This window comes from Notothenia rossii (genome assembly GCF_949606895.1).
Source record: "Notothenia rossii genome assembly, chromosome: 8".
Taxonomy (NCBI): domain Eukaryota; kingdom Metazoa; phylum Chordata; class Actinopteri; order Perciformes; family Nototheniidae; genus Notothenia; species Notothenia rossii.
Window position 1 is genome coordinate 8,392,664 of NC_136906.1, and position 12,415 is coordinate 8,405,078.

The following is a 12,415-nucleotide window of genomic DNA, read 5'->3' on the forward strand; positions in this document are numbered from 1 at the left end:
AGTAAATTGCACCATGCAGTGGTGAAAAATAATATTACACCAGGTCATAATACCCGTCGCAGTTAGGCTTTTTATGATCACTGACTTCCTCTCGTTCATGTAATTTCCTTTTTATTTGTTAAATTGGTGTGCATAACATTTTAATTATTTTCCTTATCATTTTTCTCTCCATTTGAGCAGGTCAAAAATGTTTTTGTAGGTAAATTATCATGAGTCATATATGGACTTGTAGAGGGTTCATGTTCAAAAGTTGATATGGTTAATATATGTAGGCCTATGTCCTTTCCCCAGCTTGTGGGTTCAGAATTAATTATAAAGTGAAAGAAAATACGCTAAGAGAAGGATAAAATAATACAGTTGATAAAAAAACAGTATTTATAAAGCACTTTTCAAAACAAATAATCATATTGTTTTTATTGAAACTGCAGATTTTTCACGACACAACTTGCTCTCTCTCGCAAGCTTGTGAGGAATTTTCACTGTGGTTCTTTTGTGTCAATGCTTTGAGCGACGTGTCCGTGAGCCAATACGATTCTGAGTAAAGCTTTCAAGCCCGCCCTGCAGTGTTCATATGACCAATCATAGTCGAGATATGATATAATGGGCGGGCTAAAGCACACAACAAGATAGTCTGCGTTGTATATATCACATCGTCGGCTACCAGGAAAAATAGTTAGCTGAGCTTATCTTCACAGATGGTAGTTGGGCCAGAGAGCAACGCTGTATTGTAGGGGCAAACTATTACAAATCAAACAGCATTCATGAATGTACTCAAATAATTATTCATATAGGGCCCGATACTAATAGTTTAATATATAAAAAGGAGCATCTAACTCCTGTTTTTGGTGCATTAAATGGAGGAGAAGAAGGAAGACGGAGACTCGGAGATACAGGAACACGGACCCGAGCACTGGTTCTCAAAATGGGAGCGGCAGTGTTTGGCCGAAGCGGAGCAGAGGGAGCCGAGCGAGGAGGAGGCCGACAACGACCAGGATAAACTGTGGCATCTCTTCCAGAACTCCGCCACCGCCGTGGCACAGTTATACAAAGGTGCACACCAGCGCTTTCTTTTTGCCTGTAGTTGGTCCAACTAGGCTAACATTGCTAGTTAGCATTTAGCTTGTTTGTTAGCATCCTGGCTAATTACGCGTTACTGTGAACTAACGTAGAATGCTAACTAGCCTGCTAGAAAACTCTCGTCAAAACTGGGTAACGTTTACAGCTGATTTGGCAAAGGCTAAATTTAGCTAGCTGTTAGCCAGTGACATAAAATAGTTACGAAACCTGGTTATATTGTCAAACAACTATCATTTTTACTGGCATAATTAAAGTATCTCAACATGAATATATTTCGCAATTCGACGGCTTGTTGAAGTTTAGTCACCAGAAGAAAGCTAACGTTAGCCGGGCTAGATACAAAATGGCGATGGTAACAACAATCGTAGCTACGCGACATTCCCAGATGACAGTCTCTGGTTTACTGTCAGTGTTACCATCTGTTCCACCAGACATGACTGACTGTTGAAATATGCTATTATAGTATATAGAGTTAACGGCACTTACATTCACTCTTGTTCTTAAACGCTCGGTTTGATGCTGATCGAGCAGTTTGTTTAGCAACGCGTAATAATCACAAAATGGCGAGGATTGTATTCTGTGGAAATATTGGTTTGTGAGCAATATGCTATCGTTAAGTTACCATCAAACATACTACATTCCTGTCTATTATGTCAGAGCTTGTTAAGTGAATCCGTGTTTGACATGTATGTTTGACATAGCAACTTTACTGCTGATGATGCAGTTAAGTTGGTGTGTCGGTGCTTTCTTGCTAAATAAGCTGCTGGCCATCTAGCGATGGCTGACAGTTATTTTTATGCCAAACCATGTCCCTGCAATTTTAGAAGCAGGACAAAATGGCGAATGAAAATGATCTCCACTTCAACCCTGCCTCACCAAGCCTCTCAAATGTTTTGTTGTCCTTTTTTAGGTCACATTTATTCAGAATGCTTTCTTTCACATGTGTGTTATGCATAGAAACTAAACATATTTCCCCTTTCCGACACAGACAGAGTATGCCATCAGCAGGGCCTGTCATTGTGGGTGCCATTTCAGAACTCTGCCACAGCAGTCACCAACCTCTACAAAGGTAACTATATAACCACATCTCTCCATACTCGTGCTATTGGGCAAGATATATCGGTCTGCTAACTACTACACCTACAGTTGTTTGTGTGCTTTCATTTGATCAATACAGATTGTTGCTGACTATCATTGTACTTTTTAAATGCAGACATGTTTTATTGACGGGCTCATCCAACAAGTGGTAAACACTCTTATCCGCTCTATTGATCTGTCTCTCACAGGGCTTGCAGGTCTTTGGTATGTCTGCGTGTCATGTTCACTGTAGGGATAGATGAAAAATAGACCTTATTTAAAAAAAAAAAAAAATCAAAAAATGGTATAACAATGTAAGGAAATTACCAGTAAAAGGGAGGCGGTTTGTTGTAGTAAGAATGAGATTCTACTGGACTTGACTCCCAATTTGGCAGTTTACCTTCCAAAACCTGGGAGAGGGTAGAATTAGCTTTAGGGAGTGAGCAACTTCCAGAAGTAATTTGCTGTTTCTTTCAAAAGCTGTCAGTCATGTGATTTTCCTCTTATGTTTTCCCCAAAAATGTATAGAAATAAAAGTATCTACATCATAACCCATGATACTTAGATGTCTCCATGTTCCTATGCCAAATATATTTTCAAGCTGTATGTTATTTAAGGTGTCATTATCTGCTTGGCGTTCCAACACATGATAATGAAAAATTCTAATTATTTTTATATTACACTTTTTTACCATCTCAGAGAGTGTGGAGGCCCATCAGAGAACCTTTGATCGGGGCATCCAGACAGGCCACCAGCGCCGTAATAAGGTGGGTCTTGTTTCTCCTGCATCCGGACAAATTGTGATGCTACCCCTTCCTTTCACATTTGTTTGAAATTTAAGAACCACTGCTTTTAGATTATTTTAGGTGTACACAGCAGGCGTGTTCAAGAGGGATACAAATTGCATCATAAAATGAAACCTTGCCTAAGGACGGATTGCGCTTGTATTGGATTGCAGGACATGCTGGCCTGGGTGAAGAAGCGACGGAGAACCATCCGCAGGGAGGATCTTATCAGCTTTCTGTGCGGCAAAGCACCACCGCACAGGAGTAGCAGGACCAACACCCGGCTGGCCATGGTGGCCCCGAGTCGGGCTAACTCTCCAGCGGAGACTGGCTCATCTGTGGAGGCAGACCTGCAGCCCTTCAGGGAGGCCATAGCACTGCACGGTGAGTGAAGAGCCCACCATTCTGTCCATCTAATCAGATATTTGATTTACAACCCAGGAGGTTGATACATTGATGCATAAAAAACTGATGGTCTTTAAGACCAGTATATGTTAAATTCCAGCCTTTGTATGAGGGCATGCTCACTAATTAAGGTACTTCTATGTGTTCGTGAGACCTACTGATTCCACAAACTTGATAAATATAAGGTTTTACAATGCACTAGATTCAAAGGCTTAAAAAAAAGAAAAGAAAAAAGATAACAGAATGTACAATTAAATACTGTACTGGGGTATAAGGTATAATTCTCCTTATTTTTTTATAATATATGAACATGCAGACTTTATATAAGGTGAATTTCCTTTCCTTATTGACTCTTTTACTGATTTACAAATCTTCTAAGGTAAAACAAATAACTGTTGACTTGAAAGCACTGAAGTACAGAAAGTGTATTCCTGGAAGAGTGTGTGTGTGAGAGAGCAAGTCTGTGTTCATTTCGTTGACTAAAACTATGACGAAATATGTTCGTCAGCGACCTTTTTTTCCATGACGAAAACTTGACGATGACGAGACGGCACAGACGGCAGTAAACAATAACTGTAACGAAATCATCATGCAATATCGTTGACGAAAAGTGACGAGACTAAAATGTAGTTAACTAAATAAAAACTATGCCAAAATCTCTCTTTACTTTCGTTGATGAAAAATGAGGAGACGAAATATTATCAAAGATAACGTTACATCTCTGATAGTCAGTTTTTCATTTCCGGTGCTGCGGCTGGGCAGCAGCTGTGTGTCTGTGCTGCACGCGGCGGTACATTAGAATTACACCGGGCCAGCGGCACACTGTGAACTGTCAGGAAGACTTGGGTCTAACTAACCTTATTTAACAGAAAATAAAATGGCAACAACAGGGCTTGGGAGCAGTGGTCGCACTCGCGTTAACCGAATATCCCCCCCCGTCAGCGCGAGTGATTGATAAATTGTGCACTCGACGGATAATAATAGATTATGACGGAAATGTTACGATCCTGTCCGTCAAAATGACTGACAGCGAAAAAGTCTAACGCGACCACTGCTTGGGAGAAAAAGACGATGTGATATTTGAGCCCATTTTCGCTACAATGAGGCGGAGGAAAAAAGCGAATGCATTGTTTTATCAGAAGGGAAGCAATGTGGCCATAACACAGCTGATAACACCACAACATGACCTGATACTCTCTGCAAAGCTGCATTCTTAATCATTCAACCTGTGTGTTTCATCAAATAAGGACAAGGTATAATCTTATTGTGAAATAAGTTTGACTAAAATGACAAATTATTGGTTTTGGCTAGTTTGACTGAAATGTTCTATATAATCTGATGACTAAAAAAGACTCAACAGTTTTCATTGACAAAATAAGACTAAAATGCTCAGACATTTAGTCGACTAAAACGTGACTAAATATGACTAAAACTAAAAAGGAAGTTTAACACGGGACTAAAACTAAATAATAAAAAAAATAGCTGACAAAATTAACACTAGTCCCAGGTGCGCCGCCACATGTGTGTCAGAGATAAGGGCATGTTGCGTACGTGTTTGTGTTGGACTTCTTGACCCGGTTTGTGTGACAGGGAACACTTTGCTAAAACAAAAGCGAAGTACTTTTGTGATGACTGTTTTTTTTAAAATTACCAGATGAAACCATTTGTATGTATTTCTGGTGTGCTGTTAGTACAGATAAGTACTCAGAACTTTATCTGAAGGTCCTCACTTTGAAAGGGTAGCTGGGGTCAGGGTGTATGACATTAGGCATTCGGTGGTTTCGGTTACAGAAACGGGTCTCTCTGTGTCGGGAAGTTTCTATGTGTCTCCTTCCTCAGTTATCAGATAGCTTTTGCTTTCTCCACCACTGTCTGTGTGTGTGTTGGGAGAGACTCCAGTGTGAGAAAAAGTTTTTAGAGAGTACTTGTCCATGGTCAAGTGACTTTGGCAATTTACTTGTCCGAATACATTTTTCACTTGGGGGCCACTGGAATCTTCTTCGCCATCGTATTTTACATTTTCCCACGGTTTTTACGACACCGCTAACGTAAGTGAGCGGTAAGATTTTACTGCATCACACATACGGTTGGGTATCCTTTGGATTTTAACGATTCGGGTTCTGCTTTTCCATTCTGGTTATTTTCGGTTCTCGATTCGGGTTCTTTGAGAGGGTAAAAATAAGTCCCATGACAAACTGGGAGAAAAATATATTCATGAAAACATTAAGTCAAATCTGTATTCCTATTTACGAATCACATCATGATGTTTAATTTCTTACGGTTATTGAAAACAATTGTATAAAAATAATATCTGCATTGTTTAGTTAGTTCTAAGCAGTGCAGTTTGAGAATGTACAATTGGCCAAGTCTCCTCTGGTGTTACACTGCAACCTGCCTGTGAGACAGAGTCCAACAACACATGTCCAACACATAGGCCTTATAATAATAATAATAATAATAATAATAAACAATTTTATTTATAGGCCTAGCGCTTTTCTACAACTCAGACACTTGCACGCTGCTCACTGTTTGTAAAAGTAAATAAGTAGTATTTTCATTTCAATAACGTACTTTCTATACCCTGCTTCATAAACAATACTGACATTCCTGTGCTCCTCCGAGTCTGGGGGTCCGGGGATGTGAGGACAGCGCGAGGACACAGACAGGGAGGCTCCTTTACTTCATAAAGGAAATGGTGTTCAATATGAACAACTTAGGAGCTAAAACGCGTAATAACCTTCATTACGTGTTAGAGAAAGAACATAAGAAAGTTTGACAAATATGAGGCTGTTAAACGGGCAGCGGATCCGCTGTGCGTAGAAAGAGAGAGAGAGAGAGAGAGAGAGAGAGAGAGAGAGAGAGAGACACTGAGCTGCAGCGATCAGCTGATACGGAGCATAGAGAGAGAGAGCTGCGGTCCGCGGGGCTCGGCCTCGCCTCCTGTCCTCACAACTCTTATTGATCCCGGGACCGAGTTTTGCTTCCTAACCCTGCCACTGTGCTTCCCGCCTCGCCCCGCCCCCGTCTAAAAGCGGCGAGATGTATTTCCTTAGTTTCGGTTCTGCTTGTCGATTCCTAACATTTCTAAACGAACAATGGCGGACACGTACAATTTGCAAATTAGTTCTGCCTTTTGTAAACTGAATTTATCAATAATTTGTCAATAAATGAGGGCGAAAAATGTCACTTGTCCGCCGGACAAGTCAATTGAAAGATCTACTTTTCCGATATTGTAAATAACACGTCCCGGACTGTGGGACGTGTGCTTTTTTGCACACTGGGGACATCTTCTTTTTTGTATAAACAAATTGCACGACAATAGGATTCACTAATTTTTTGTTACAGACACAACTTAGTATTCTGAACAAATGTGAAGCACAAAATCAGTTGCGTATTTTATGACATCACCACTTGGTTGAAGGCTTTTATCAATTACATTAAAACGCTGGGTCATGAATACATTACAAACTGTACTTGACACTTTGTGCATCATATATTTATTTCTACAGGACTCATCTGTTGAGATGAACCTTCTGTGGAATAGTTTTGTTCTTTGGCTCTAGTGTTGAGGTAGCTGCTTTAAATGCCGTAATGTGTCAGACATCCTAACAATGTCATTCTGAAGAAGCTTGAACCTGACTCGTTCTCTAATGAAATCCAAAGGGGAGACTGAAACGCACACTCAAATAACAGCCTGAGCGAGTGACTTTGACAAATAAAGTCCTGTCACAGAGCTGTTTACTTTGTGTCCTTCCCAATCACAAGGCTAACTCTAAACCTTCAATATAGCTGTTTATATCTCAGGAAAAAGGTTAATGCCCTTGAGATTAATGCTTGTTATGCTAAAGAAATGCAGATACAACACTTTTTTTCCCTAAATATATTTTCTCAGACACTTACAGATACCATCTTTGTGGTCATGTGTCCAGCGTACTTTCCCCAGACAAATGCTAAGTTATGATGTGTTTGCTTGGTTGTCAGTGAATGTTGGGCTATCCAAAAAACCACATTGATGAAGGTGTTGCAATAAATTATGAAACCTGACATAACGGGATGGATTTTTTTTCTTCTTCAAATCCTAACCGGTAGCTTGCCTTGATTATAGCCTAGTCGATAGATAAGATGGGGACAGATTGCAGCTGCAACATTTTTTTTAAAGAATAACACCATCAAGATTGCTCATCCGTCCTATTTTCCAAAGAATGCCTTTTTCTTTCGTGTTCTTTCATTATTTGTCATTTAGATTTTCTATGTTCTAATTTTATTCTCTATACACACATCTATTGCCCGTTTGTCTGTCCTGAGAGAAGGTTCCTCATCTGTTGCTACCGTTTTTCCTTGTCTTCACATAGTACAGAGGTACAACTGTAAAGCCCCCTGAGGCAAATGTTTAATTAGTGATATTGAACAATATATCAGATTTGATTGATGATCCTGTCTTTTCCTCCTCCCTCCACAGGTCTGAGTGGAGCCATGGCGAGCATCAGCGTCCGCTCCGGTGCTCCAGGGTCTCCCACACATGTGAGCGGGAGCAGCAGTAACGGAGGCGGGGCCGGCGTAGGCGCTTCCTCCGGATCGGGGCCGGTGTGCCGCAGCCGGCGCAACGGGCTCCAGGACGTCGACCTGAACACTTTCATCTCGGAAGAGATGGCGCTGCATCTGGACTCTACAGCCTCCGCCGGAGGGGGAGGAGCCAGGAAAAGAAACTCCACCCAGTGCAGCGATGTCATCACAGACTCTCCTACGCACAAACGCAACAGGATGATCTGATGTGCTGCCTGCCTATGTGTGTGTGTGAGGGGGGGAAGCCTTCAGAGCCAAGGCTAGGAGAGGGAGGGAGGGGGTTGGAGGGGTGAACATGGGACAGATGCACAGACGGATGGACAGACATTCAGCTGCCTGGCTGTGCAGAAGAACGTCTGGAAACGCAGACAGAAGGTCCCCGTTTGCTCTTTTCTGATGTTGAATGAACTCTATTCCTTGTCTCCTTTCCCTGCACTATTGCTACAAATCACTGCTATCAGAACACTTAATGAGTGTGTGTGTGACGAGGAGGTCCGGACGCCATCGCCCCCGCCCCGGAAAGGAGACAACGAAGGAAGACTCATCATGGGATACAGAAAGTTCTCAAACACGCACTGTGCTGCTTCGACGAGTAAAAGCCACTTTGATCCTCGACACATTTGTGCCCTTCCCTCCCTGAACCCCACTCATCCTCACCCGCCACCTTAATAAGGAAGTGAGGGCCATGATCGTCTCACTCAGTGAACCGAGTTGCTCGCCAAACGTTGGAGACTCAACCCTCTGCGACCAACATGTGATCTTTCTGTTGCTCCACCGTCGTCGGTGGGGGAGCTGAATCGCAGTAGGACAGGTGTGGGGTCATCCAGCTTCAGTTACATTTCTCCAGGTCGATGGCACGTCACTTTACTCTCCGCTAACTCTGCTTCAACTATGGCTCCATTTAGTAAAGCCAGTCGCCATTTTCATTAGTTCGTCAAACCACCAGTGTTAAAATTCTAGGTTTGTTGCCACTGCTGTTGGCATCATTGATAGCCAAGTTAATTATTTCTCCACATTTTTTCTGTTGTTGATTAAAAAGAAAACACTTTTTATTTTTTATTTGTGACTACAGCTAGTCATAAAGATCACCCCTTTACCCTAGTCTTATACAAAAAGCAACTGCTCTTTTATGTGATCTTGTGATTATTCTGATTTGCAATAAGGACTGCACTTAATTTTCACCTAACTCATGCAAACAAATCGGCTCTTCCATTATATCCCAGATGTAGCCTAGATTAGCACAACACTCACTGCTTAGAGGAAGTAAACACTCGGTATAGGGCTGCTCAATTAATCGCAATTACGATTTTGGCTTGCAACGATTATGAGAACAACATAATCAAGATAAAACAATTTTTTGTTATTTAAAAAAATATATATTTTAATATGTTTTTCAGTTCAATTGCACTTAAAGTTCAGGGTAATCAACTGTTAACATACTGTTCAAACTCTTTTTTTCAATAAATTGATGTTTTCAAAGTAAATGGATCGTTTTTAATAATCATGATATCAATTATTGACCCAAATGATCGAGATTATGATTTTTGCCATAATCGAGCAGCCCTAACTCGGTATGACTAAAAACACACACCGTTGGTCCAACAACCCTTCAAACATTTCCGCACATGGGCTCTACTTGTATTAAAAGTCTTTCCCTGCCTGACAAATGATTTATCGGAAGGAAGTCGGTGCTGTTAAAGCGTGAATCACAGAACAGTTTACAAAGGGAGCGTTTCTAAATAGACCCATGAAACACGCCAGTCAGAAAACACATTATTGCATTATCTGGCTGGAGTTTGGGTGTTGCTCTGCTTTTTTGTACAAGGGCCGTGTGCATTAATACGACGTGGAGGCTTTTTTTTTTTTTACAGGATGATGAATATCCTCGATGGTTTGATTCAAATTGTTGCCTTCAATCATTTTGTAACGGTGAAGAGTCGGAGACGCTGATACCGCATGAGTCCGAAATTTAAGTATATTCACAGTTCAAGTAAAAAGAACTGCATTGAATTTTTTATGATTTATATTGAAAGATACTTGGAGTATATCATGTTTTTTTTTATAGCATATAATGCTAACAAAGTTGAAATCATTAAAAGTCTTGAGTTATCGAATAGAAATATCCCCAGTGATGCCCTGCCATATTAGCAATAGAGTAAATGTTGGCTTAAACTTGACCTGTAAACCCGCTGTAGCTGAACCAATGAGACGTCACTGTTTCCTTCTCCTCGTCCTCCTTTTCGTTCACTCCCCTTCTATTTGTACGACCTGGAAAAGTGGGTTTTCTTTAGTTGTATAAAGCATGCCAGTTTTCAACTTCTGTTACAGTTTGGTCACAGATTAAAATTTTCTTTTACGTTATAGGTTGGCTTTTATATTCATACATCATATCTGGCTTGTTGGTGGAAAAGAAAAGGCTGAGATGTGTTGCTTCTGTCAAAGACTTTATTCTTGCATACAAAGGAAACCACTGAGTTGGACTGATTTCAGACGAATAGAGATCCAAATGGAGTTTTGAGTTGGTTACAGAAAAATTCATTCATGGTGAGAATTCATGCTTACGTCTTTCTAAACAGTATGTCCTTGTTAGCTTCAGCTAGCACAAGGCTCGTTAATAATGTGACAATAGGAAGGATCAATGTTTATTCAATAGGAACTTCGGCCCTTAAAGACAGCCAATGGCAGTGTACGGAGATTATGTAAATCCTATGAACCGAGCTGTCAACACGCTCTTAATGAAATCAGAGGAATGCATTTTGAATATTTGAGTTGCTCTATCTTTCTCCGGGCACTGTTTTTGCGTCTAGCACGCCACATCGACTGAAACCAAATGGTGCGTGATGTTACAAATGAGTGGTTATCCTCCCCAGTGTTTCTGTTGCATGACAACAAAGGGAAGACGTGAAGTGGCTGCAGACAGTCCCCCCCCCCTCAAAAGGCTTGACTAAAGAGAGTTGGCAGGACGCTGCCATCTTTCTAATCCCCCTGTTGAACCTGCATTGATTAGCTGGGTTATAATGGGGGGGTAGGGGGGGTGCACTTTGTGTTTTTCTTTTCTTCTGCCGAGCCAATCACCGGCCTTCATCCACATTGTTCTCAAAAAGACTGAGTCATGCCACGTGTCTCTGGAGCCAACACTATTATCAGCTGTTTCTTGATACTTATTTGTTTAAAAAGTAATAAATGGCTAATCTATATACTTAACATTTAATTGTTGGTATGATATATGTGGTTCACATTGTAAAATAAATAAAACCATTGAGTTGCAAATCGATTGTCTGTTTCATTAAAGAAAAGTAAATGTTACTTTTGTTTATTTAATTTGCTTAATATTTAATTGCACTTATTGTAAGTCGCTTTGGATAAAAGCGTCAGCTAAATGTATTGTAGTATAATGTTAATCAAGGGTTCGTACAGAAGTGTTTTATTTGTTCAATTGCCCCTCTTGAGTTTATGGAAAATAAAGGGCAAGTGGCATGTCATCAAAGTGTATTGTAAATGCATAAAGCAAACCTTTTTAGACCAAGTAAGGAAGCTTATTTTTACTCTTCATTTAACACACTTAGCATGTATATTTTGAGAACTCAAAAACTTGCACCAGAGGTTCCCCCTATAGAGCAGATAGATCTGGTTGCATTTAGACCCGACATGCAAATGAGCAGCAGTAAGCACTTATAGAATAGTTTGCATTTCACAAGAGATGACGCACAAGCAAGAAATAGTGATCTGTTTGGTAGTTAGAGGAGCCGTATGTGTTAAAAAGAGAGGAAATGACAGTCACTATAGTATTTCAAATGTATTTTTTGGGAGTGGTTGTTCCTTAGTTAGTTGTGACTTCTTCTCTGGACTGAGTTATTGAAGGGTCACATAAATTACACGTATCTAGATGATGCCAAAGAACAGCATTGGGGGGAAAAAAGTCACTTTTCCACATGTCATGGTGATGGGTATGTGATGGGGACACACAGGCCTGTAAAGTGTGCGTGACCCTGTTCTGATAGTTTGGCATTTAACTCTGTGTGGCCTCCCTATTTGTTTCCAGCCTTAAGGAAGGTTGTAACAGTAGCAACTATCTTTAACAGTGACACTTATTACTTAAATGCGAATGAATACTGCTGAGTCGAATTATAATCCTAATCTTTTCTACTATTTTATAGTCTCCTTATGGAGTTTTCAAACTCTAGTAGATATATGATATCATGTTTAAACCACGGGGGTCCATGGAGTGTTTGTCTCCTGCGAAACGTACATACAAACAGGTGACTATAAACTGTCCAGCCAATGTTTAAAGAAAATAAATAGTACTACTTGGTTTAACCACAGCCTGTATAAACTGTATCTGGGTTTTACAGTATACCTCTCGCCCAACAGGTGGCAGTAACGCGCCACAACCCACAGCAGTGTGCAAACAAATACCGTAAGAAGAAGAGGAAGAATAAGCTAGTAATAAAACATGGATGCTAACAACTTTGCAAACATTTTAAGGGAAGGAAATATATCCCACACGT

General features: G+C 40.6%; 1 protein-coding gene across 1 annotated transcript; it reads left to right on the forward strand.

Annotated features, from left to right (window-relative positions):
• Positions 1-379: 379 nt before the first annotated feature.
• Positions 380-11,177, forward strand: hapstr1a (HUWE1 associated protein modifying stress responses a). Its single transcript, XM_079646851.1, has 5 exons — positions 380-1,050; positions 2,066-2,146; positions 2,854-2,921; positions 3,113-3,323; positions 7,804-11,177. Exons 1-5 carry the CDS (start codon positions 855-857, stop codon positions 8,112-8,114), a joined length of 867 nt encoding a protein of 288 aa, XP_079502977.1. The 5' UTR covers positions 380-854; the 3' UTR covers positions 8,115-11,177.
• Positions 11,178-12,415: the final 1,238 nt, after the last annotated feature.

What these genes read in the sequence shown, in the direction of transcription:
- hapstr1a (XM_079646851.1), top strand. Translation starts at nt 855, where the DNA reads ATGGAGGAGAAGAAGGAAGACGGAGACTCGGAGATACAGGAACACGGA. An exon ending in CGTGGCACAGTTATACAAAG is followed by an intron (nt 1,051 to 2,065) that starts GTGCACACCAGC and finishes TTTCCGACACAG; the next exon opens with ACAGAGTATGCCATCAGCAG. An exon ending in GGAGGCCATAGCACTGCACG is followed by an intron (nt 3,324 to 7,803) that starts GTGAGTGAAGAG and finishes CTCCCTCCACAG; the next exon opens with GTCTGAGTGGAGCCATGGCG.